Source organism: Anopheles darlingi, chromosome 2 (assembly GCF_943734745.1).
Source record: "Anopheles darlingi chromosome 2, idAnoDarlMG_H_01, whole genome shotgun sequence".
Lineage (NCBI taxonomy): Eukaryota > Metazoa > Arthropoda > Insecta > Diptera > Culicidae > Anopheles > Anopheles darlingi.
Window position 1 is genome coordinate 80,950,044 of NC_064874.1, and position 23,513 is coordinate 80,973,556.

General features: G+C 46.6%; 16 protein-coding genes across 18 annotated transcripts in view; 7 read left to right on the forward strand and 9 right to left on the reverse strand.

Moving 5' to 3' along the window:
• Positions 1–1,700: 1,700 nt before the first annotated feature.
• LOC125949873 (shematrin-like protein 1) lies at positions 1,701–2,457 on the forward strand. Its single transcript, XM_049677307.1, has 2 exons — positions 1,701–1,795; positions 1,868–2,457. The coding sequence occupies exons 1-2, from the start codon at positions 1,790–1,792 to the stop codon at positions 2,360–2,362; spliced, it is 501 nt and encodes a 166-aa protein (XP_049533264.1). The 5' UTR covers positions 1,701–1,789; the 3' UTR covers positions 2,363–2,457.
• Positions 2,458–2,684: 227 nt separating this feature from the next.
• On the reverse strand, positions 2,685–3,197 carry LOC125959561 (cuticle protein 16.5-like). The gene is made up of 2 exons (XM_049692386.1): positions 3,192–3,197; positions 2,685–3,098 (listed from the first exon to the last, which is right to left on the reverse strand). Exons 1-2 carry the CDS (start codon positions 3,195–3,197, stop codon positions 2,685–2,687), a joined length of 420 nt encoding a protein of 139 aa, XP_049548343.1.
• Positions 3,198–3,528: 331 nt separating this feature from the next.
• LOC125959562 (uncharacterized) lies at positions 3,529–4,238 on the reverse strand. Its single transcript, XM_049692387.1, has 2 exons — positions 4,233–4,238; positions 3,529–4,164 (listed from the first exon to the last, which is right to left on the reverse strand). The coding sequence occupies exons 1-2, from the start codon at positions 4,236–4,238 to the stop codon at positions 3,529–3,531; spliced, it is 642 nt and encodes a 213-aa protein (XP_049548344.1).
• Positions 4,239–4,356: 118 nt separating this feature from the next.
• Positions 4,357–5,171, forward strand: LOC125949870 (shematrin-like protein 1). The gene is made up of 2 exons (XM_049677303.1): positions 4,357–4,513; positions 4,586–5,171. Exons 1-2 carry the CDS (start codon positions 4,508–4,510, stop codon positions 5,078–5,080), a joined length of 501 nt encoding a protein of 166 aa, XP_049533260.1. The 5' UTR covers positions 4,357–4,507; the 3' UTR covers positions 5,081–5,171.
• Positions 5,172–5,402: 231 nt separating this feature from the next.
• LOC125959563 (cuticle protein 16.5-like) lies at positions 5,403–5,915 on the reverse strand. The gene is made up of 2 exons (XM_049692389.1): positions 5,910–5,915; positions 5,403–5,816 (listed from the first exon to the last, which is right to left on the reverse strand). Exons 1-2 carry the CDS (start codon positions 5,913–5,915, stop codon positions 5,403–5,405), a joined length of 420 nt encoding a protein of 139 aa, XP_049548346.1.
• Positions 5,916–6,226: 311 nt separating this feature from the next.
• Positions 6,227–12,440, reverse strand: LOC125949863 (uncharacterized). Of its 3 annotated transcripts, none has more exons than XM_049677296.1 (2): positions 12,387–12,440; positions 6,227–6,882 (listed from the first exon to the last, which is right to left on the reverse strand). In XM_049677296.1, the coding sequence occupies exons 1-2, from the start codon at positions 12,390–12,392 to the stop codon at positions 6,247–6,249; spliced, it is 642 nt and encodes a 213-aa protein (XP_049533253.1). In that variant the 5' UTR covers positions 12,393–12,440; the 3' UTR covers positions 6,227–6,246. The 3 variants fall into 3 exon arrangements, with proteins under 3 accessions (XP_049533253.1, XP_049533254.1, XP_049533252.1); XM_049677297.1 differs by lacking the exon at positions 12,387–12,440 and adding an exon at positions 9,669–9,680; XM_049677295.1 differs by lacking the exon at positions 12,387–12,440 and adding an exon at positions 6,951–7,004.
• On the forward strand, positions 7,175–7,875 carry LOC125949872 (shematrin-like protein 1). Its single transcript, XM_049677306.1, has 2 exons — positions 7,175–7,231; positions 7,304–7,875. The coding sequence occupies exons 1-2, from the start codon at positions 7,226–7,228 to the stop codon at positions 7,796–7,798; spliced, it is 501 nt and encodes a 166-aa protein (XP_049533263.1). The 5' UTR covers positions 7,175–7,225; the 3' UTR covers positions 7,799–7,875.
• Positions 9,901–10,608, forward strand: LOC125949874 (shematrin-like protein 1). Its single transcript, XM_049677308.1, has 2 exons — positions 9,901–9,950; positions 10,023–10,608. The coding sequence occupies exons 1-2, from the start codon at positions 9,945–9,947 to the stop codon at positions 10,515–10,517; spliced, it is 501 nt and encodes a 166-aa protein (XP_049533265.1). The 5' UTR covers positions 9,901–9,944; the 3' UTR covers positions 10,518–10,608.
• A 1,116-nt stretch (positions 12,441–13,556) lies between the features above and the next one.
• LOC125959564 (cuticle protein 16.5-like) lies at positions 13,557–14,119 on the reverse strand. Its single transcript, XM_049692390.1, has 2 exons — positions 14,064–14,119; positions 13,557–13,970 (listed from the first exon to the last, which is right to left on the reverse strand). The coding sequence occupies exons 1-2, from the start codon at positions 14,067–14,069 to the stop codon at positions 13,557–13,559; spliced, it is 420 nt and encodes a 139-aa protein (XP_049548347.1). The 5' UTR covers positions 14,070–14,119.
• A 246-nt stretch (positions 14,120–14,365) lies between these two features.
• Positions 14,366–15,095, reverse strand: LOC125949866 (uncharacterized). The gene is made up of 2 exons (XM_049677300.1): positions 15,042–15,095; positions 14,366–14,973 (listed from the first exon to the last, which is right to left on the reverse strand). Exons 1-2 carry the CDS (start codon positions 15,045–15,047, stop codon positions 14,401–14,403), a joined length of 579 nt encoding a protein of 192 aa, XP_049533257.1. The 5' UTR covers positions 15,048–15,095; the 3' UTR covers positions 14,366–14,400.
• Positions 15,096–15,097: 2 nt separating this feature from the next.
• LOC125959565 (shematrin-like protein 1) lies at positions 15,098–15,889 on the forward strand. The gene is made up of 2 exons (XM_049692391.1): positions 15,098–15,322; positions 15,395–15,889. The coding sequence occupies exons 1-2, from the start codon at positions 15,317–15,319 to the stop codon at positions 15,887–15,889; spliced, it is 501 nt and encodes a 166-aa protein (XP_049548348.1). The 5' UTR covers positions 15,098–15,316.
• Positions 15,890–16,819: 930 nt separating this feature from the next.
• Positions 16,820–17,458, reverse strand: LOC125949876 (adult cuticle protein 1-like). The gene is made up of 2 exons (XM_049677310.1): positions 17,410–17,458; positions 16,820–17,345 (listed from the first exon to the last, which is right to left on the reverse strand). Exons 1-2 carry the CDS (start codon positions 17,413–17,415, stop codon positions 16,911–16,913), a joined length of 441 nt encoding a protein of 146 aa, XP_049533267.1. The 5' UTR covers positions 17,416–17,458; the 3' UTR covers positions 16,820–16,910.
• A 1,557-nt stretch (positions 17,459–19,015) lies between these two features.
• On the reverse strand, positions 19,016–19,602 carry LOC125949882 (adult cuticle protein 1-like). Its single transcript, XM_049677318.1, has 2 exons — positions 19,544–19,602; positions 19,016–19,456 (listed from the first exon to the last, which is right to left on the reverse strand). Exons 1-2 carry the CDS (start codon positions 19,547–19,549, stop codon positions 19,100–19,102), a joined length of 363 nt encoding a protein of 120 aa, XP_049533275.1. The 5' UTR covers positions 19,550–19,602; the 3' UTR covers positions 19,016–19,099.
• Positions 19,603–21,009: 1,407 nt separating this feature from the next.
• Positions 21,010–21,677, forward strand: LOC125949879 (adult cuticle protein 1-like). Its single transcript, XM_049677315.1, has 2 exons — positions 21,010–21,091; positions 21,179–21,677. The coding sequence occupies exons 1-2, from the start codon at positions 21,086–21,088 to the stop codon at positions 21,584–21,586; spliced, it is 414 nt and encodes a 137-aa protein (XP_049533272.1). The 5' UTR covers positions 21,010–21,085; the 3' UTR covers positions 21,587–21,677.
• A 915-nt stretch (positions 21,678–22,592) lies between these two features.
• LOC125959566 (shematrin-like protein 1) overlaps positions 22,593–23,513 on the reverse strand; it is a 1,164-nt gene continuing 243 nt past the window's right edge. Inside the window, exons 2-3 of the mRNA XM_049692392.1 lie at positions 23,160–23,326; positions 22,593–23,087 (exon numbers count right to left, since the gene is read on the reverse strand). Of these exons, the coding sequence (XP_049548349.1) occupies positions 22,593–23,087; positions 23,160–23,165 (501 nt within the window). The 5' untranslated portion in view covers positions 23,166–23,326. The remainder of the gene's footprint in view (positions 23,088–23,159; positions 23,327–23,513) is intronic.
• LOC125959567 (uncharacterized) overlaps positions 23,388–23,513 on the forward strand; it is a 3,213-nt gene continuing 3,087 nt past the window's right edge. The window contains exon 1 of the mRNA XM_049692393.1: positions 23,388–23,440. Coding sequence (XP_049548350.1) covers positions 23,435–23,440 — 6 coding nt within the window. The 5' untranslated portion in view covers positions 23,388–23,434. The remainder of the gene's footprint in view (positions 23,441–23,513) is intronic.

Here is a 23,513-nt window from a genome sequence, read left to right on the forward strand (position 1 = left end):
CATTTGCATATACCCTTTTGTGGCCATAAGTGTGCTGCCAGATGTGACGCTAGCAGAGTGCCCGCGATACACACCTTCAACTCGCTCGCCCAGAAACGACTGGTGCTGATAAACTGGTAATCAATCAACGACAGTTTTGCCAACGCCGAGCAACACTGTGCGCCCCGAGAGGCTACACTTGACGTAAAACACACCCTTTCGATGTAATCTGTTACTGCGGGACGGTACAATCGCGAGCGAACCGCATGGGGATGGTGACTAAGAGCCAAGTACGCTGCACTTGCGTGCCATACTGGCCCTCCCTTTGTACCCACTCCGTTCCTTGGGCGCTCACCAGACGTACGGTGCGGAAGCGCGGAACAAATTGCGAGGTTCGAACGAGCAAGCGGCATTCGTAAGATTAATGATTCGATCGCTACACATAGAACGGCACGTATGCGGCAGTACCATTCGCTTTGGCAATGCGAACGACCTGTAAAAAGTGCTGGAAGGAATTCAGAAGCTCGGCTGGAAGGTGGCGCCATCGATTGGTTTAAGATTTAAATCGAACAAAGAAATGGAAGTATAAGTGGAATGCTAGACTTCCGTCATTAAGATTTCGATCTTCGTCGAACGGTTGGTTGCACCTGGGCATAACCGGCAAGTTGCAGTGCACCCAATGAGAGCAATGACCGTGAATTGCATTCTATAGAAACGAATCGCCACGCCATATTTAAATTCAACGATCAGACTTTAGTACTTTTATCACTATGCAATTTTTAAAACAACCACCGAAAGCACATACAAAATCGAAATGGAAATAATTCAAAACAGACCGTTATAGACTCCGCTGCAACAAACTACAAAAAAATCAAAGCCAACGACAGTAGTTTAGGTTAGGTAAAAGCAATGCATGGTACATCGGAAAGGGTTTATTAGAACCACATTAGTAACATTTACAATACATATTTGGCAACTGGAGCAGACGAAAGATACTTGTTGTATCCCAGACCATATGCTCCATAGTTCCACAGTCCAGCATCGACGACATTGGTAGCGACGACTGGGGAAACGAGCTTGTTGTATCCCAGAGCATAGCTGTTATCGATCACTTTGGTGGAGAGGATTGGGGCAACGAGCTTGTTATATCCCAGGCCATAGCTGTTATCGATCACTTTGGTGGAAACGACTGGAGCAACAAGCTTGTTGTATCCCAGAGCATAGCTGTTATCAATGACTTTGCTTGCCAGAACGGGAGCGACCGATGGATACGAGACAATGCTCTTGGCTGCTGGATAGCCACCGTACAACGAAGGATAAGCATACTTGTCTACCAATGCGGGCAGACCATAGGATGAGCCAGTCAAACCGGAAGCGTAACTCGGATAGGACAGCACATTACCGTATGGCAGGTATGATGCTTCGGTGGCAGCAGCAACAGCAATAGCCACAATTGCGATGAAGAACTAAGAACAGAGCAAATAGATTGCAATGATTAGAGTCCCAAATAATTGGTTGCACAGAAAATGATTACCTTCATTTTGGATTGATTTTTTGTTTGTGCTATTTGATTGTTGATCGATGAAACACTGAAGCTAAACTGATAGTGAAATTGATTCTCGAGGCATCTTTTATAACGACATCAACAGGAAGCTTCAAAAACGAAAGGAAGGCTCTTCATGAAGGACTTCCGGACTCAAAACAGCTGACGAACCACTATAAAAGCAGACGGGCTCCGTTCGAATAGTCACAGTTCATTTGCAGCAGTTTGCGATCTCAACAAACAACCGACGCTCATCCAACTGAAAACATGAAGGTTAGTGTGGCATCACGACTCCGGCTAATCTGAGGAATTCTCTCTAACATAGTATTCTGATTCTTCTTTCAGGCCTTTATTGCGATCGCCGTCCTGGCTCTGGCTGCCATTTCCAACGGATCCTATGTTCCAGCTGTTCAGTCGGTGCTCCCGTACGCCTACAACTCTGGACTGTATGGCCTGAATGGGTATGACGGACTTGGCCACTACTCTTCTCTCGGTGGCCTGGGATACTCGTCGCTCTTGGACCATGGACTGTCTTATCCGTACTCGACGGCGCTGCCATATGCTTCGGCTCTACCATACTCTGCCTACAACAATGGTCTGTACGGTTACTACGGATCGAAGTATGCGCCGACCGTCGTTCAGGCCAACGTCAACACTCTGAAGACCGTGAACTCACTTGGACTCTATGGCGGATATGGTTTGGGACATGGATACGGTTATGGATACAACAACTATCTCCCAGTCGCTCATGCTGCGAAATACGTTGCTGCCAACCCGGGAGCCGTTCATGTGGCCCCACTCCCAGGACATCTTGTCAACCAGAAGTCGATTGTAGCCTAAGTTGTTCCCTTCGTGCATATGAATGTGATATGAAAAATGATCTGTAAATAAAGACTCTTAGCAATATTCAGGCCAACATCTGAATCATATAATTGCAACATTTATTGCGTTTATGTTAATACGATAATTTCGTACTTCAAATACGTTAATTTCACGAATGATGTGGCGCAACAGTTATAAATCATTTTATTTCGATGAAATATGGCATAATTTGAAACGTCCTTGACCACAGACAATTAGCAAGAGATAAAATGAAAGGCATCAATTTCAGTTTCAGTTGGCATCATCAACTTATTTTATTTGATTAATTTAATCATTTGATTTACAGCGTTCCTGGAGCAGGCTCGACGTTCAGGGATTGCTGGTTGACGGCATGTCCTGCAAGAGGAGCCTCATGGATAGCTCCACGGGTAGCAGCAACATAACGAGCCTCCTTCTGGGCAACGACAGCAACGGCTGGCTGAGCGACGACCGTTGGGGCGGAGTAGGCAATCGGGGCAGCATAAGAGATAGCTGGAGCGGCATAGGAAACGGTTTGCGCAGCATAAGAGATGGCCGGAGCGGCATACGAGGTAGCATGAGTGGCGTAGGTGATCGGTGCGGGAACAACATATTTCGGGGCAACATTCTGCTGCACAACTGTGGTCTCGGGAGCTGAGTACACCACTGGTGCATGATGGACAATGCCACACTCAGCAACAACGGCAAGAGCCACCATGACTACAACTGCGATGCACTTTATGTTGTAAGGAAGAAAGCATATGCGGATCAAAATTCAGTTAAACAGATTCTGATAATTTTAGCAACTGAAACCAATGTATTTTCTTACCTTCATGATTGCTTTTAGGGGTTTGGGTTTGGGTGAGTGGATAGATGTGATCTTGTTGATGATCGTTTCAATTCTGATTGATGCATGAATCAGGTCTCCTTTATATACGGAATCAGGTGTATGGATTTATGTTTCACGATACATGCGAAACAACAAAGAATCGCCGAAATGCTCAAAAGAACACAAAAAACCAACCGTCGAAGATACGCGAAGCAACAGCCGCGAGCTGAAAAGTGAACGCAACACCAACACAATTTTAAAATCAACGACAGTAGCTTAGGTTAAAAGCAATGCATCGTACATCGGAGCCGGTTTATTAGAACCACATTTGTAACATTTACAATACATATTTGGCAACTGGAGCAGACGAAAGATACTTGTTGTATCCCAGACCATATCCTCCATAGTTCCACAGTCCAGCATCGACGACATTGGTAGCGACGACTGGGGAAACGAGCTTGTTGTATCCCAGGCCATAGCTGTCATCGATCACTTTGGTGGAGACGACTGGGGAAACGAGCTTGTTATATCCCAGGCCATAGCTGTTATCGATCACTTTGGTGGAGACGACTGGGGAAACGAGCTTGTTGTATCCCAGGCCATAGCTGTTATCGATCACTTTGGTGGAGACGATTGGGGAAACGAGCTTGTTGTATCCCAGGCCATAGCTGTTATCGATCACTTTGGTGGAAACGACTGGAGCAACAAGCTTGTTGTATCCCAGAGCATAGCTGTTATCAATGACTTTGCTTGCCAGAACGGGAGCGACCGATGGATACGAGACAATGCTCTTGGCTGCTGGATAGCCACCGTACAACGAAGGATAAGCATACTTGTCTACCACTGCGGGCAGACCATAGGATGAGCCAGTCAAACCGGAAGCGTGACTCGGATAGGACAGCACATTATCGTATGGCAGGTATGATGCTTCGGTGGCAGCAGCAACAGCAATAGCCACAATTGCGATGAAGAACTAAGAACAGAGCAAATAGATTGTAATGATTAGAGTCCCAAATAATTTGTTGCATAGAAAATGATTACCTTCATTTTGGATTGATTTTTGTTTGTGCTATTTGATTGTTGATCGATGAAACACTGAAGCTAAACTGACAGTGAAATTGATTCTCGAGGCATCTTTTATAACGAAATCAGCAGGAAGCTTCAAAAACGAAAGGAAGGCTCTTCATGAAGGACTTCCGGACTCACAACAGCTGACGAACCACTATAAAAGCAGACGGTCTCCGTTCGAATAGTCACAGTTCATTTGCAGCAGTTTGCGATCGCAACAAACAACCGACGCTCATCCAACTGAAAACATGAAGGTTAGTGTGGCATCACGACTCCGGCTAATCTGAGGAATTCTCTCTAACATAGTATTCTGATTCTTCTTTCAGGCCTTTATTGCGATCGCCGTCCTGGCTCTGGCTGCCATTTCCAACGGATCCTATGTTCCAGCTGTTCAGTCGGTGCTCCCGTACGCCTACAACTCTGGACTGTATGGCCTGAATGGGTATGACGGACTTGGCCACTACTCTTCTCTCGGTGGCCTGGGATACTCGTCGCTCTTGGACCATGGACTGTCTTATCCGTACTCGACGGCGCTGCCATATGCTTCGGCTCTACCATACTCTGCCTACAACAATGGTCTGTACGGTTACTACGGATCGAAGTATGCGCCGACCGTCGTTCAGGCCAACGTCAACACTCTGAAGACGGTGAACTCACTTGGACTCTATGGCGGATATGGTTTGGGACATGGATACGGTTATGGATACAACAACTATCTCCCAGTCGCTCATGCTGCGAAATACGTTGCTGCCAACCCGGGAGCCGTTCATGTGGCCCCACTCCCAGGACATCTTGTCAACCAGAAGTCGATTGTAGCCTAAGTTGTTCCCTTCGTGCATATGAATGTGATATGAAAAATGATCTGTAAATAAAGACTCTTAGCAATATTCAGGCCAACATCTGAATCATATAATTGCAACATTTATTGCGTTTATGTTAATACGATAATTTCGTACTTCAAATACGTTAATTTCACGAATGATGTGGCGCAACAGTTATAAATCATTTTATTTCGATGAAATATGGCATAATTTGAAACGTCCTTGACCACAGACAATTAGCAAGAGATAAAATGAAAGGCATCAATTTCAGTTTCAGTTGGCATCATCAACTTATTTTATTTGATTAATTTAATCATTTGATTTACAGCGTTCCTGGAGCAGGCTCGACGTTCAGGGATTGCTGGTTGACGGCATGTCCTGCAAGAGGAGCCTCATGGATAGCTCCACGGGTAGCAGCAACATAACGAGCCTCCTTCTGGGCAACGACAGCAACGGCTGGCTGAGCGACGACCGTTGGGGCGGAGTAGGCAATCGGGGCAGCATAAGAGATAGCTGGAGCGGCATAGGAAACGGTTTGCGCAGCATAAGAGATGGCCGGAGCGGCATACGAGGTAGCATGAGTGGCGTAGGTGATCGGTGCGGGAACAACATATTTCGGGGCAACATTCTGCTGCACAACTGTGGTCTCGGGAGCTGAGTACACCACTGGTGCATGATGGACAATGCCACACTCAGCAACAACGGCAAGAGCCACCATGACTACAACTGCGATGCACTTTATGTTGTAAGGAAGAAAGCATATGCGGATCAAAATTCAGTTAAACAGATTCTGATAATTTTAGCAACTGAAACCAATGTATTTTCTTACCTTCATGATTGCTTTTAGGGGTTTGGGTTTGGGTGAGTGGATAGATGTGATCTTGTTGATGATCGTTTCAATTCTGATTGATGCATGAATCAGGTCTCCTTTATATACGGAATCAGGTGTATGGATTTATGTTTCACGATACATGCGAAACAACAAAGAATCGCCGAAATGCTCAAAAGAACACAAAAAACCAACCGTCGAAGATACGCGAAGCAACAGCCGCGAGCTGAAAAGTGAACGCAACACCAACACAATTTCAAAATCAACGACAGTAGCTTAGGTTAAAAGCAATGCATCGTACATCGGAGCCGGTTTATTAGAACCACATTAGTAACATTTACAATACATATTTGGCAACTGGAGCAGACGAAAGATACTTGTTGTATCCCAGACCATATCCTCCATAGTTCCACAGTCCAGCATCGACGACATTGGTAGCGACGACTGGGGAAACGAGCTTGTTGTATCCCAGGCCATAGCTGTCATCGATCACTTTGGTGGAGACGACTGGGGAAACGAGCTTGTTATATCCCAGGCCATAGCTGTTATCGATCACTTTGGTGGAGACGACTGGGGAAACGAGCTTGTTGTATCCCAGGCCATAGCTGTTATCGATCACTTTGGTGGAGACGATTGGGGAAACGAGCTTGTTGTATCCCAGGCCATAGCTGTTATCGATCACTTTGGTGGAAACGACTGGAGCAACAAGCTTGTTGTATCCCAGAGCATAGCTGTTATCAATGACTTTGCTTGCCAGAACGGGAGCGACCGATGGATACGAGACAATGCTCTTGGCTGCTGGATAGCCACCGTACAACGAAGGATAAGCATACTTGTCTACCACTGCGGGCAGACCATAGGATGAGCCAGTCAAACCGGAAGCGTAACTCGGATAGGACAGCACATTATCGTATGGCAGGTATGATGCTTCGGTGGCAGCAGCAACAGCAATAGCCACAATTGCGATGAAGAACTAAGAACAGAGCAAATAGATTGTAATGATTAGAGTCCCAAATAATTGGTTGTACAGAAAATGATTACCTTCATTTTGGATTGATTTTTGTTTGTGCTATTTGATTGTTGATCGATGAAACACTGAAGCTAAACTGATAGTGAAATTGATTCTCGAGGCATCTTTTATAACGAAATCAGCAGGAAGCTTCAAAAACGAAAGGAAGGCTCTTCATGAAGGACTTCCGGACTCACAACAGCTGACGAACCACTATAAAAGCAGACGGTCTCCGTTCGAATAGTCACAGTTCATTTGCAGCAGTTTGCGATCGCAACAAACAACCGACGCTCATCCAACTGAAAACATGAAGGTTAGTGTGGCATCACGACTCCGGCTAATCTGAGGAATTCTCTCTAACATAGTATTCTGATTCTTCTTTCAGGCCTTTATTGCGATCGCCGTCCTGGCTCTGGCTGCCATTTCCAACGGATCCTATGTTCCAGCTGTTCAGTCGGTGCTCCCGTACGCCTACAACTCTGGACTGTATGGCCTGAATGGGTATGACGGACTTGGCCACTACTCTTCTCTCGGTGGCCTGGGATACTCGTCGCTCTTGGACCATGGACTGTCTTATCCGTACTCGACGGCGCTGCCATATGCTTCGGCTCTACCATACTCTGCCTACAACAATGGTCTGTACGGTTACTACGGATCGAAGTATGCGCCGACCGTCGTTCAGGCCAACGTCAACACTCTGAAGACGGTGAACTCACTTGGACTCTATGGCGGATATGGTTTGGGACATGGATACGGTTATGGATACAACAACTATCTCCCAGTCGCTCATGCTGCGAAATACGTTGCTGCCAACCCGGGAGCCGTTCATGTGGCCCCACTCCCAGGACATCTTGTCAACCAGAAGTCGATTGTAGCCTAAGTTGTTCCCTTCGTGCATATGAATGTGATATGAAAAATGATCTGTAAATAAAGACTCTTAGCAATATTCAGGCCAACATCTGAATCATATAATTGCAACATTTATTGCGTTTATGTTAATACGATAATTTCGTACTTCAAATACGTTAATTTCACGAATGATGTGGCGCAACAGTTATAAATCATTTTATTTCGATGAAATATGGCATAATTTGAAACGTCCTTGACCACAGACAATTAGCAAGAGATAAAATGAAAGGCATCAATTTCAGTTTCAGTTGGCATCATCAACTTATTTTATTTGATTAATTTAATCATTTGATTTACAGCGTTCCTGGAGCAGGCTCGACGTTCAGGGATTGCTGGTTGACGGCATGTCCTGCAAGAGGAGCCTCATGGATAGCTCCACGGGTAGCAGCAACATAACGAGCCTCCTTCTGGGCAACGACAGCAACGGCTGGCTGAGCGACGACCGTTGGGGCGGAGTAGGCAATCGGGGCAGCATAAGAGATAGCTGGAGCGGCATAGGAAACGGTTTGCGCAGCATAAGAGATGGCCGGAGCGGCATACGAGGTAGCATGAGTGGCGTAGGTGATCGGTGCGGGAACAACATATTTCGGGGCAACATTCTGCTGCACAACTGTGGTCTCGGGAGCTGAGTACACCACTGGTGCATGATGGACAATGCCACACTCAGCAACAACGGCAAGAGCCACCATGACTACAACTGCGATGCACTTTATGTTGTAAGGAAGAAAGCATATGCGGATCAAAATTCAGTTAAACAGATTCTAATAATTTTAGCATCTGAAACCAATGTATTTTCTTACCTTCATGATTGCTTTTAGGGGTTTGGGTTTGGGTGAGTGGATAGATGTGATCTTGTTGATGATCGTTTCAATTCTGATTGATGCATGAATCAGGTCTCCTTTATATACGGAATCAGGTGTATGGATTTATGTTCCACGATACATGCGAAACAACAAAGAATCGCCGAAATGCTCAAAAGAACACAAAAAACCAACCGTCGAAGATACGCGAAGCAACAGCCGCGAGCTGAAAAGTGAACGCAACACCAACACAATTTCAAAATCAACGACAGTAGCTTAGGGTAAAAGCAATGCATCGTACATCGGAGCCGGTTTATTAGAACCACATTAGTAACATTTACAATACATATTTGGCAACTGGAGCAGACGAAAGATACTTGTTGTATCCCAGACCATATCCTCCATAGTTCCACAGTCCAGCATCGACGACATTGGTAGCGACGACTGGGGAAACGAGCTTGTTATATCCCAGGCCATAGCTGTCATCGATCACTTTGGTGGAGACGACTGGGGAAACGAGCTTGTTATATCCCAGGCCATAGCTGTTATCGATCACTTTGGTGGAGACGACTGGGGAAACGAGCTTGTTGTATCCCAGGCCATAGCTGTTATCGATCACTTTGGTGGAGACGACTGGGGAAACGAGCTTGTTATATCCCAGGCCATAGCTGTTATCGATCACTTTGGTGGAGACGACTGGAGCAACAAGCTTGTTGTATCCCAGAGCATAGCTGTTATCAATGACTTTGCTTGCCAGAACGGGAGGGACCGATGGATACGAGACAATGCTCTTGGCTGCTGGATAGCCACCGTACAACGAAGGATAAGCATACTTGTCTACCACTGCGGGCAGACCATAGGATGAGCCAGTCAAACCGGAAGCGTAACTCGGATAGGACAGCACATTATCGTATGGCAGGTATGATGCTTCGGTGGCAGCAGCAACAGCAATAGCCACAATTGCGATGAAGAACTAAGAACAGAGCAAATAGATTGCAATGATTAGAGTCCCAAATAATTGGTTGCACAGAAAATGATTACCTTCATTTTGGATTGATTTTTTGTTTGTGCTATTTGATTGTTGATCGATGAAACACTGAAGCTAAACTGATAGTGAAATTGATTCTCGAGGCATCTTTTATAACGACATCAACAGGAAGCTTCAAAAACGAAAGGAAGGCTCTTCATGAAGGACTTCCGGACTCACAACAGCTGACGAACCACTATAAAAGCAGACGGTCTCCGTTCGAATAGTCACAGTTCATTTGCAGCAGTTTGCGATCGCAACAAACAACCGACGCTCATCCAACTGAAAACATGAAGGTTAGTGTGGCATCACGACTCCGGCTAATCTGAGGAATTCTCTCTAACATAGTATTCTGATTCTTCTTTCAGGCCTTTATTGCGATCGCCGTCCTGGCTCTGGCTGCCATTTCCAACGGATCCTATGTTCCAGCTGTTCAGTCGGTGCTCCCGTACGCCTACAACTCTGGACTGTATGGCCTGAATGGGTATGACGGACTTGGCCACTACTCTTCTCTCGGTGGCCTGGGATATTCGTCGCTCTTGGACCATGGACTGTCTTATCCGTACTCGACGGCGCTGCCATATGCTTCGGCTCTACCATACTCTGCCTACAACAATGGTCTGTACGGTTACTACGGATCGAAGTATGCGCCGACCGTCGTTCAGGCCAACGTCAACACTCTGAAGACGGTGAACTCACTTGGACTCTATGGCGGATATGGTTTGGGACATGGATACGGTTATGGATACAACAACTATCTCCCAGTCGCTCATGCTGCGAAATACGTTGCTGCCAACCCGGGAGCCGTTCATGTGGCCCCACTCCCAGGACATCTTGTCAACCAGAAGTCGATTGTAGCCTAAGTTGTTCCCTTCGTGCATATGAATGTGATATGAAAAATGATCTGTAAATAAAGACTCTTAGCAATATTCAGGCCAACATCTGAATCATATAATTGCAACATTTATTGCGTTTATGTTAATACGATAATTTCGTACTTCAAATACGTTAATTTCACGAATGATGTGGCGCAATAGTTATAAATCATTTTATTTCGATGAAATATGGCATAATTTGAAACGTCCTTGACCACAGACAATTAGCAAGAGATAAAATGAAAGGCATCAATTTCAGTTTCAGTTGGCATCATCAACTTATTTTATTTGATTAATTTAATCATTTGATTTACAGCGTTCCTGGAGCAGGCTCGACGTTCAGGGATTGCTGGTTGACGGCATGTCCTGCAAGAGGAGCCTCATGGATAGCTCCACGGGTAGCAGCAACATAACGAGCCTCCTTCTGGGCAACGACAGCAACGGCTGGCTGAGCGACGACCGTTGGGGCGGAGTAGGCAATCGGGGCAGCATAAGAGATAGCTGGAGCGGCATAGGAAACGGTTTGCGCAGCATAAGAGATGGCCGGAGCGGCATACGAGGTAGCATGAGTGGCGTAGGTGATCGGTGCGGGAACAACATATTTCGGGGCAACATTCTGCTGCACAACTGTGGTCTCGGGAGCTGAGTACACCACTGGTGCATGATGGACAATGCCACACTCAGCAACAACGGCAAGAGCCACCATGACTACAACTGCGATGCACTTTATGTTGTAAGGAAGAAAGCATATGCGGATCAAAATTCAGTTAAACAGATTCTGATAATTTTAGCAACTGAAACCAATGTATTTTCTTACCTTCATGATTGCTTTTAGGGGTTTGGGTTTGGGTGAGTGGATAGATGTGATCTTGTTGATGATCGTTTCAATTCTGATTGATGCATGAATCAGGTCTCCTTTATATACGGAATCAGGTGTATGGATTTATGTTTCACGATACATGCGAAACAACAAAGAATCGCCGAAATGCTCAAAAGAACACAAAAAACCAACCGTCGAAGATACGCGAAGCAACAGCCGCGAGCTGAAAAGTGAACGCAACACCAACACAATTTCAAAATCAACGACAGTAGCTTAGGTTAAAAGCAATGCATCGTACATCGGAGCCGGTTTATTAGAACCACATTTTAACATTTACAATACATATTTGGCAACTGGAGCAGACGAAAGATACTTGTTGTATCCCAGACCATATCCTCCATAGTTCCACAGTCCAGCATCGACGACATTGGTAGCGACGACTGGGGAAACGAGCTTGTTATATCCCAGGCCATAGCTGTCATCGATCACTTTGGTGGAGACGACTGGGGAAACGAGCTTGTTATATCCCAGGCCATAGCTGTTATCGATCACTTTGGTGGAGACGACTGGGGAAACGAGCTTGTTGTATCCCAGGCCATAGCTGTTATCGATCACTTTGGTGGAGACGATTGGGGAAACGAGCTTGTTGTATCCCAGGCCATAGCTGTTATCGATCACTTTGGTGGAAACGACTGGAGCAACAAGCTTGTTGTATCCCAGAGCATAGCTGTTATCAATGACTTTGCTTGCCAGAACGGGAGCGACCGATGGATACGAGACAATGCTCTTGGCTGCTGGATAGCCACCGTACAACGAAGGATAAGCATACTTGTCTACCACTGCGGGCAGACCATAGGATGAGCCAGTCAAACCGGAAGCGTAACTCGGATAGGACAGCACATTACCGTATGGCAGGTATGATGCTTCGGTGGCAGCAGCAACAGCAATAGCCACAATTGCGATGAAGAACTAAGAACAGAGCAAATAGATTGCAATGATTAGAGTTCCAAATAATTTGTTGCATAGAAAATGATTACCTTCATTTTGGATTGATTTTTGTTTGTGCTATTTGATTGTTGATCGATGAAACACTGAAGCTAAACTGATAGTGAAATTGATTTTCGAGGCATCTTTTATAACGACATCAGCAGGAAGCTTCAAAAACGAAAGGAAGGCTCTTCATGAAGGACTTCCGGACTCACAACAGCTGACGAACCACTATAAAAGCAGACGGTCTCCGTTCGAATAGTCACAGTTCATTTGCAGCAGTTTGCGATCGCAACAAACAACCGACGCTCATCCAACTGAAAACATGAAGGTTAGTGGGGCATCACGACTCCGGCTAATCTGAGGAATTCTCTCTAACATAGTATTCTGATTCTTCTTTCAGGCCTTTATTGCGATCGCCGTCCTGGCTCTGGCTGCCATTTCCAACGGATCCTATGTTCCGGCTGTTCAGTCGGTGCTCCCGTACACCTACAACTCTGGACTGTATGGCCTGAATGGGTATGACGGACTTGGCCACTACTCTTCTCTCGGTGGCCTGGGATACTCGTCGCTCTTGGACCATGGACTGTCTTATCCGTACTCGACGGCGCTGCCATATGCTTCGGCTCTACCATACTCTGCCTACAACAATGGTCTGTACGGTTACTACGGATCGAAGTATGCGCCGACCGTCGTTCAGGCCAACGTCAACACTCTGAAGACGGTGAACTCGCTGGGACTCTATGGCGGATATGGTTTGGGACACGGATACGGTTATGGATACAACAACTATCTCCCAGTCGCTCATGCTGCGAAATACGTTGCTGCCAACCCGGGAGCCGTTCATGTGGCCCCACTCCCAGGACATCTTGTCAACCAGAAGTCGATTGTAGCCTAAGTTGTTCCCTTCGTGAATATGAATGTGATATGAAAAATGATCTGTAAATAAAGACTCTTAGCAATATTCAGGCCAACATCTGAATCATATAATTGCAACATTTAATGCGTTTATGTTAATACGATAATTTCGTACTTCAAATACGTTAATTTCACGAATGATGTGGCGCAATAGTTATAAATCATTTTATTTCGATGAAATATGGCATAATTTGAAACGTCCTTGACCACAGACAATTAGCAAGAGATAAAATGAAAGGCATCAATTTCAGTTTCAGTTGGCATCATCAACTTATTTTATTTGATTAATTTAATCATTTGATTTACAGCGTTCCTGGAGCAGGCTCGACGTTCAGGGATTGCTGGTTGACGGCATGTCCTGCAAGAGGAGCCTCATGGATAGCTCCACGGGTAGCAGCAACATAACGAGCCTCCTTCTGGGCAACGACAGCAACGGCTGGCTGAGCGACGACCGTTGGGGCGGAGTAGGCAATCGGGGCAGCATAAGAGATAGCTGGAGCGGCATAGGAAACGGTTTGCGCAGCATAAGAGATGGCCGGAGCGGCATACGAGGTAGCATGAGTGGCGTAGGTGATCGGTGCGGGAACAACATATTTCGGGGCAACATTCTGCTGCACAACTGTGGTCTCGGGAGCCGAGTACACCACTGGTGCATGATGGACAATGCCACACTCAGCAACAACGGCAAGAGCCACCATGACTACAACTGCGATGCACTTTATGTTGTAAGGAAGAAAGCATATGCGGATCAAAATTCAGTTAAACAGATTCTAATAATTTTAGCATCTGAAACCAATGTATTTTCTTACCTTCATGATTGCTTTTAGGGGTTTGGGTTTGGGTGAGTGGATAGATGTGATCTTGTTGATGATCGTTTCAATTCTGATTGATGCATGAATCAGGTCTCCTTTATATACGGAATCAGGTGTATGGATTTATGTTCCACGATACATGCGAAACAACAAAGAATCGCCGAAATGCTCAAAAGAACACAAAAAACCAACCGTCGAAGATACGCGAAGCAACAGCCGCGAGCTGAAAAGTGAACGCAACACCAACACAATTTCAAAATCAACGACAGTAGCTTAGGTTAAAAGCAATGCATCGTACATCGGAGCCGGTTTATTAGAACCACATTAGTAACATTTACAATACATATTTGGCAACTGGAGCAGACGGAAGATACTTGTTGTATCCCAGACCATATCCTCCATAGTTCCACAGTCCAGCATCGACGACATTGGTAGCGACGACTGGGGAAACGAGCTTGTTGTATCCCAGTCCATAGCTGTTATCGATCACTTTGGTGGAGACGACTGGAGCAACGAGCTTGTTGTATCCCAGGCCATAGCTGTAATCGATCACTTTGGTGGAGACGATTGGGGCAACGAGCTTGTTATATCCCAGGCCATAGCTGTTATCGATCACTTTGGTGGAGACGACTGGAGCAACGAGCTTGTTGTATCCTAGACCATAGCTGTTATCGATCACTTTGCTTGCCAGAACGGGATCGACCGATGGATACGAGACAATGCTCTTGGCTGCTGGATAGCCACCGTACAACGAAGGATAAGCATACTTGTCTACCACTGCGGGCAGACCATAGGATGAGCCAGTCAAACCGGAAGCGTAACTCGGATAGGACAGCACATTATCGTATGGCAGGTATGATGCTTCGGTGGCAGCAGCAACAGCAATAGCCACAATTGCGATGAAGAACTAAGAACAGAGCAAATAGATTGCAATGATTAGAGTTCCAAATAATTTGTTGCATAGAAAATTATTACCTTCATTTTGGATTGATTTTTGTTTGTGCTATTTGATTGTTGATCGATGAAACACTGAAGCTAAACTGATAGTGAAATTGATTCTCGAGGCATCTTTTATAACGACATCAACAGGAAGCTTCAAAAACGAAAGGAAGGCTCTTCATGAAGGACTTCCGGACTCAAAACAGCTGACGAACCACTATAAAAGCAGACGGTCTCCGTTCGAATAGTCACAGTTCATTTGCAGCAGTTTGCGATCGCAACAAACAACCGACGCTCATCCAACTGAAAACATGAAGGTTAGTGTGGCATCACGACTCCGGCTAATCTGAGGAATTCTCTCTAGCATAGTATTCTGATTCTTCTTTCAGGCCTTTATTGCGATCGCCGTCCTGGCTCTGGCTGCCATTTCCAACGGATCCTATGTTCCAGCTGTTCAGTCGGTGCTCCCGTACGCCTACAACTCTGGACTGTATGGCCTGAATGGGTATGACGGACTTGGCCACTACTCTTCTCTCGGTGGCCTGGGATACTCGTCGCTCTTGGACCATGGGCTGTCTTATCCGTACTCGACGGCGCTGCCATATGCTTCGGCTCTACCATACTCTGCCTACAACAATGGTCTGTACGGTTACTACGGATCGAAGTATGCGCCGACCGTCGTTCAGGCTAATGTCAACACTCTGAAGACGGTGAACTCGCTGGGACTCTATGGCGGATATGGTTTGGGACACGGATACGGTTATGGATACAACAACTATCTCCCAGTCGCTCATGCTGCGAAATACGTTGCTGCCAACCCGGGAGCCGTTCATGTGGCCCCACTCCCAGGACATCTTGTCAACCAGAAATCGATCGTTGCGTAAACAATATCTAACAGCTTTTGATTGGGTTTTATTAAACAGTGTCTGTTCAAGTGAAATGTTGTTTTAATTTTTTTAAATGCGACAGTAACTTCGAGCATAAATTTTTCTTTTAATGTTCCGTGATATCTGTCATGGTTGATATGTTTGGTTTTACTTGTTTCAGGAACGCCAGGTTTCCAAGCAAAAATCCGGAAACTGTATTAGTATCTTTAAACGCCGAATAAGCAGCATATTGAATCGAAACATCGTATCCATTCCACAAAGAAGCTCCGTACCACACGCAAAGAAGAAGAATAATCGAGCAAATCAATCCGTGACAGATACCAACATTCGGCCTTGAAGTTGTCTCGTTTTGTTGTAGGGTTTTGAGCGTATTCAGTTCGCGCAGCACCTTTATTTCTAAGCAGCTTTGAACCGACGCCTTCTTAATGTGCCAGGGTGTCACTCATTCCGACTCGTGCCTAACCTACGCTTCAAGCGTTCGTTAATTGCTGGTTCGCGGACCGCGCGCGTGGAAGAGTGGCCACGCCTTGCCATAAGTCTACGGTCGGTCAACCGTCCACCGATACCTCTATCCGTGAACAGAACAGCATGTTCCTCTTTCATAATAGGAAGGGTTGTTGGCCACCTTTATGAAGCATAGAACAATCGGTGGAGAAGCTGACTTTCCGGTTTGCGGAAGACGCACACGCATCACGATATATTTGTTGAAAGACCAGAGGAGGTGTATTTGGATGGTGGATGGTAGGCTGTAAGCTATGCGGAGAAACAGGTAATCCAATTAGCTTGCCCCGTTTGGTGCTGTAGTTTAATTCATCTTGATTGATCCAACGCGACAATACTGAGACGAGTTCGTAGACAAAACCACAATGAAATAGACGAACACGAGGAACAATTCGTTATCAATCCAATCTCATGCAACACTCCAGTTTATTTCGAGCCAGCGAGCATTCAAAATCAAACACAACTTTTAACCCTTCCATATCGTCAGCATTCATTGCGCAGCGTCGAGTAATATGATTTACAGAGTTCCGGGAGCCGGCTCCACGTTCAGCGACTTCTGGTTGACGGCGTGGCCGACCAGGGGAGCAGTGTGGACAGCACCACGGGTAGCAGCAACATAGGTGGCCTCCTTCTGGACCTGAGCGTACACGGTCGGAACGGTATGCACATAGCTGGTCTGGTGGTTGGCATAAGCGACCGGAGCAGCGTAAGCGGAGTAAGCAACCGGGCTCTGGACGACGGTGTTATGGGCAGCATAGGCCAACGGGGCGGCGTAAGCGGCGACAGGAGCGACGGCGTGGCTGGCGTAGGTAACGGCCGGAGCAGAGTAGGCAGTGACGTAGCGGGGCACTACGTTCTGCTGGACCACGGTTTGCGTCGGCACACTGTAAACCGTTGTTGGGTTAGCCTCGACGGCAACGGCCAAAGCGACCATGACTACAGCTGCGATGCACTGCGAAATGGGAAATGCGCTTCGTTAAACACTTGATCCTTGTCAGTCGCTCTGGGTGTCTTACCTTCATGATGCTTATTGTTTTTGGGGTGCGTTGGGATGCGAGTGGTACGAAGAGCAGTTGTGTTATGACATCCATCACCGGGACAGTCCACTATTTATACGAAAATCTCCAAACACACCACAATGGCCTAAATCTTGTTCTATCTTCCGAGGACTTACATCTTTCCGAACGAAGAGAAAAAAAAACAAAAACTCGTTCGTTCGTCCCTCTAGCCAGCCAACGATGGTCCCTGAAGCGTAACGTGAGGCAGCGGTAAAAGGAAAAGTTCTTAACCAAGTTTATACCCCAAGGAGAAGGCAACACAACCTTAAACCATGCGTCGTTCTGGGGTGGCCAAATACGTTGGATTAAATTCGTGTTTTTTTTTCTTTCGTTGTGCCCGTCCTCCCTATTCCACACAGGGTCCATACCTTGCTCGATTTCTCGGTGATTTGCGCCCCTATTTCACGAACCACTTCCTGGATAACGCGTCACTGATGGGCCGAAAGGCTGGTCCGGCCGGCATGTTGGAACGATATCATACGTAATTCTAAACCGGTACAACCAGTACTTGCTCCCCGGTCAGCCGGTGGGCTTGCCGAAAACGATCTGATGATCGACGACCGCAAAAAAAAGCGAAAGCTAATCAAAACCTATGCGACCGTAACGCAAACGGTGCGCCGTTCCATGGCGACGGACTGGCGTCGCCAAGGAATTCCAATCGAACCAAACCATCGAACGAGGCAGGGCGGTGTTGAGACACCAAAATTGGAGGTCCGTGCAGGGGCGTATCGAGGGCGAACCAGTGCGCTTGGTTAGGGGATTTCGCAAGACAGGACCGCGATCAGCAGGAGGAATGCAAATGAATAGGATATATCGCCCAGAGTGTTCCAGAGTTTCAGATATGCATTATTTTGGAATGCATTTTAACATTTAGAGGACATACATTTGTTAAATATGGTCGCTGGACTAGTGCCCGCTGTCTGAATGCATCATCCATCGTCAAATTTCACGTAACGATTGTCGATGGCATTTCGGAACTAATTGCAGGAATGTTAATTATACTAACTGAAACCTGTTTGTTGTGCGATAAACCAGTGCTACCAATCAGTGTGATGTTGGTCCAGCACGAAAGAGTTCTGATCATTATTACTCGTAATCGTTCTCGATTGCTTAGTAAATTTTTTTTTCTGTTAATTAAAGTCTTTAAAAGACTTAAAACGTCTTAAAAAAGAAGGAAAATCGAATCTTCGAATCATTAAAGTTAGTACCCGCCTATTAACATTAATATGTTTTAAGTGGGAAACAATATTCGGATAAAAAAGCAGTTTGAAAGATTTTTTATTTGAAAAAATTAATTTCTATATTTTTTCAAATTTTAATAGTTTAATTCTTTTTTTACATTTTGCAGCACTTTGATGCTGGAAAAGTTATGGTTTACTAAAATTCTATAGAAGCATGACAAGAATACCTAATGAACGAATCGTAGATTAAGTGTTTAAAAGACCAAACACTCAAGAGGGGCTCGACAAGCTGGCAAGGAAGAGATAAATAGTGAAAGTGTAAAAGTTTCTGAAAGGTAGAGCATGCAATGCGCATAAAGAACCAACAAGCTGATATATGGGAGTATCACAACGAGCTTTTATTTGCAGCTTCCAACATTACAACCATCAACCGTGTCCAACTGTTCGAAGAACGTAGAATGAAGCCTTTACAGAGTTCCTGGTGCCGGTTCGAGGTTGAGCGACTGCTGGTTAACGATGTGTCCCGGCAGAGGGGCCTCGTGGACGGCACCACGGTTGGCGGCCAGATAGCGGGCTTCCTTCGGAGCCACGGCCACAACCGCCGGCTGGTAGGCGGCGTAGGGAGCGGCGACAGCGACTGGGGCGGCGGCCTGGTAAGCGTAGTTCCATGGAGATACAATTCTGGCGTAAGAATCGTCCTGTACCCAGCTTCCGACGTGGGCTGCTGGTGCCAGATATGGCAGAACGGCCCCATTGCCCCAGTAACTGACGGATGATCCCTGAACAGCAACGGCGACGGCCATCATGACTACAGCTGCGATGCACTGTACCGGGAACGAAAAGGAAAATGGTAAAGGTTAGTCGGGAACAGCATCACGATCCTGTCTGCGCAGTATCGGTTTAATCGTTACCTTCATGATTGTTGGTATAAGCAGCTCGGGCTCTGACTGTTGCTGTTGTAAATGGTCGAGTAGATCTGATGCAGCTCCAGTAGCTCGAGTCGCTTTTTATAATAATACTTTCAACCTCTGCTACGGCTCAGCGACTGGTTGGCCAATGACCTCGCGCGGTGACATACGCATTCGATTGGAGGCCTTGCCCCTCTCTCCCAGAAACCATCGAAAAACGCATGCCATGGTTGTGGGTGAAGCCTACAACGATGCCGGTACCAACGCGTTCTTGAGCCGCCAACCGGAACTCAGCACCCCACTAAGAGCGCTACGCACGATCGTATGGATTTTCAGTGGCTTCAAGGGAGAGTGACACGATCGGTGCAGCGGTACACGCATTCCAAGGACCTAAAATTAAACGAAAAACTGCAATGACGCGTGCTAGTGCAATGCTCGGCGCTCGGTAACGTGGGCTGTAAAATGGTCTTACACTTCAATGAGCAGCTTGCGGTGGTTTGGAAAGGCGTAATCCTATCACACGCCATTTATGGGTTCATTGAAAGTAACGAAGTGAGTGTACATTTGTAACATCAATTGTTGGGGTTTTCGTTTCAAAACCCGTACTAGACATTATGCCATGTGTTTTAGTTAGTTCATTTTACAGATATAGATTTTTCGTTTAAAGCATAATCCTTACGATTATCTAGTGATTGGATTCTTTATTTGATCTTTACGAAAGCAACTTCGTCGATAAAATCGATTGTTATATCAAGATTATACGGACTTCTTGCGATCAACTTTAGTATAATGATCAACATTTGCTTTCTTGTAGCTATGTTTTCAAACTAAATAGACTTCCAATCATAATTTCGACAGCATAAAGTTGTCATTTTATCAGCAACACAATCTAGATAGCCACGCAACATCCGCTTTGCTTGTCATTGCTCATTGGCGCCACCCTTTATCCCGTCGATCGCGCAGCTTTGCTGACCGATCAATTCCAACATCCTGAAGACCGAAATGTGCCAGCTCTAACCGCCATTCTTTTGGGGCAACCATCACCCTCTCCCTCCCCCTACCCCCTTCTCTCCCCTAGTTTGCAAATGGAATGGACTTCTTCTGGTCTAGGTTCGTTTTGCCTTTTGGATTGCTGCTAATGGCGAGGCGAAGGAATGGGCTCCTAGAACCGCTTACAGGGAGCATACACGTTGCGTTCACTTCCATTTGGCCAAGACAAAGCCACGCGGATCTCTTGACCTAGGTGGGTTAGTATCCCCACCTCGCAAAAAAAAAACATCACCTCGGCCGCTATCGGGATCCTCCGCGTTGATTTTTATACTAAGTATGTTTTGAGCCTATTACTTACAAGGCGGATACTAGACCAAAAAGGAATGTGATACCGTTCATTCGATGGTTCGCAGTTTATACTACGAGGTATAAAAGGCCCACTCGCAGTCCTGCTAGAATCATAAGTTGGTTGAGTTCCGCTCAGTTCAGAAGCAACCTTCCTTGCTTGAAAAGCTTTTCGCAGAGAGCCAAAAACACCCCCAAAATCAAATCAATATGAAGGTAAGCGAGTGTCAGAGCGGGTGCAGTACAAGAGTTGGGGTTCGCGTTGCACAATACTCATCTGCTGGTGCTTTGTATTATTCGCAGTGCATCATTGTTGCAGTCATGGTCGCGCTGGCCGTTGCCGCCGAAGGAAGTGCCATCAGCTCGTACGCCGTTCCGCTGGCCTACTCTGTCCCGCAGACCACGGTCATCCAGCAGAACGTCGCCCCGAAGTACGTCGTGTCCGGTTATGAGGGTGCTTACGTAGCTGCTCCCTATGCCTATCCTGCTGCTCACAGCTACGCCGTCCCGGCCGTATCGTACACTAGCTCCGCCATCCATCCGGTGCCCTATGCTGCCCCGGCCGTCGTGCACGCTGCCCCGGTTCATGTGGTGCAGAAGGAGGCGCGCTATCTGGCCGCCAACCGTGGTGCAGTGCATGAAGCTCCCCTGGTCGGACATGCCATCAACCAGCAGTCGCTGAACCTGGCCCCGGCCCCTGGAACTCTCTAAACATTTGGCAGCCACTGGTTTGGGGGGGGTTTTCTGCCCATCAACCAATCATGTCGATCCTCTCTACCTCAATAAATGAAACCAAAACCAAGCCCCTAACGAGCCGCTTCCTCACATCAATCCCCCTTTCAACGCCCGGAGAAGCCGAACAGTAGTACCGAGGAAGTGATTGGGCTGTCGTGCCTCAAAACCAGTTCACATTCCATCGCCCGGTACCGGTATCCCGTGACATTGCACATTGACCGTTCGCTACGCACACTTACGCACCTTGTCACCGTACGCCCAAACTCAACCAACACGCATCGATCAGCTGATCGACTGGTATGAAGGTATAAGCGAACAGCGAGCGCCGCTTACCGCTCTACCGGTGTTGGCAAATGGGCGGGTACAAGCGCGTGCCCGCGTTATGTCAGACGGTGACCACCTTGCTGTCAAGGTCTAATGCAGCTTACTCGGGCCCCACCCCGCTCCCCTATGCAGCTCACTTTACACCTTCTATTCATTTTTCCTACGCTAGACGGGGTGCGCGCGCGGAAGCACGAACCGAGTGTCGAAATTCGGTTAGGATCCGTTTCAGACAGTCATTATGACAGTTGTTCGGTTCATTGCGTCCACGAGCAGCGAGCACATGGACCGTCAAAACCGGTAATTCAAATGGCGCCTGCGTTCAACTGCGAGTGAATGGGGCTGTCATTGATCTTGAACTAAACTTTGGTGTTGCGTACCGGGTGCGTACCAGGGAGGTCCGGTACTCAACCCACAATGCCTTGCTGCAGCTAGTTATGTTTTCTTGATGTTCTTTCGAATGGATTTTCAACGGTACATCGATGCAATTCCGTCTTCACAGGCACCACAGGGTAGACTTTTTATGCCTGAAACGTTGACTTGGTGCATTTCCATTTTTTTTCTTACTATTTCCCTCGCTCTTTCGGATTTCAAAGAGAAGCCACTCAAAACTGTATGTAATTTAAAGAAAAGCTAATCATATATTCAAGCTGCAATCATCTTACGCCACAATCGACTTCTGGTTGACAAGGTGTCCTGGGAGTGGGGCCACATGAACGGCTCCCGGGTTGGCAGCAACGTATTTCGCAGCATGAGCGACTGGGAGATAGTTGTTGTATCCATAACCGTATCCGTGTCCCAAACCATATCCGCCAAAGAGTCCCAGCGAGTTCACCGTCTTCAGAGTGTTGACGTTGGCCTGAACGACGGTCGGCGCATACTTCGTTCCGTAGTAACCGTACAGACCATTGTTGTAGGCAGAGTATGGTAGAGCCGAAGCATATGGCAGCGCCGTCGAGTACGGATAAGACAGTCCATGGTCCAAGAGCGACGAGTATCCCAGGCCACCGAGAGAAGAGTAGTGGCCAAGTCCGTCATACCCATTCAGGCCATACAGTCCAGAGTTGTAGGCGTACGGGAGCACCGACTGAACAGCTGGAACATAGGATCCGTTGGAAATGGCAGCCAGAGCCAGGACGGCGATCGCAATAAAGGCCTGAAAGAAGAATCAGAATACTATGTTAGAGAGAATTCCTCAGATTAGCCGGAGTCGTGATGCCACACTAACCTTCATGTTTTCAGTTGGATGAGCGTCGGTTGTTTGTTGCGATCGCAAACTGCTGCAAATGAACTGTGACTATTCGAACGGAGACCGTCTGCTTTTATAGTGGTTCGTCAGCTGTTTTGAGTCCGGAAGTCCTTCATGAAGAGCCTTCCTTTCGTTTTTGAAGCTTCCTGCTGATGTCGCTATAAAAGATGCCTCGAGAATCAATTTCACTATCAGTTTAGCTTCAGTGTTTCATCGATCAACAATCAAATAGCACAAACAAAAATCAATCCAAAATGAAGGTAATAATTTTCTGTGCAACCAATTATTTGGGACTCTAATCATTGCAATCTATTTGCTCTGTTCTTAGTTCTT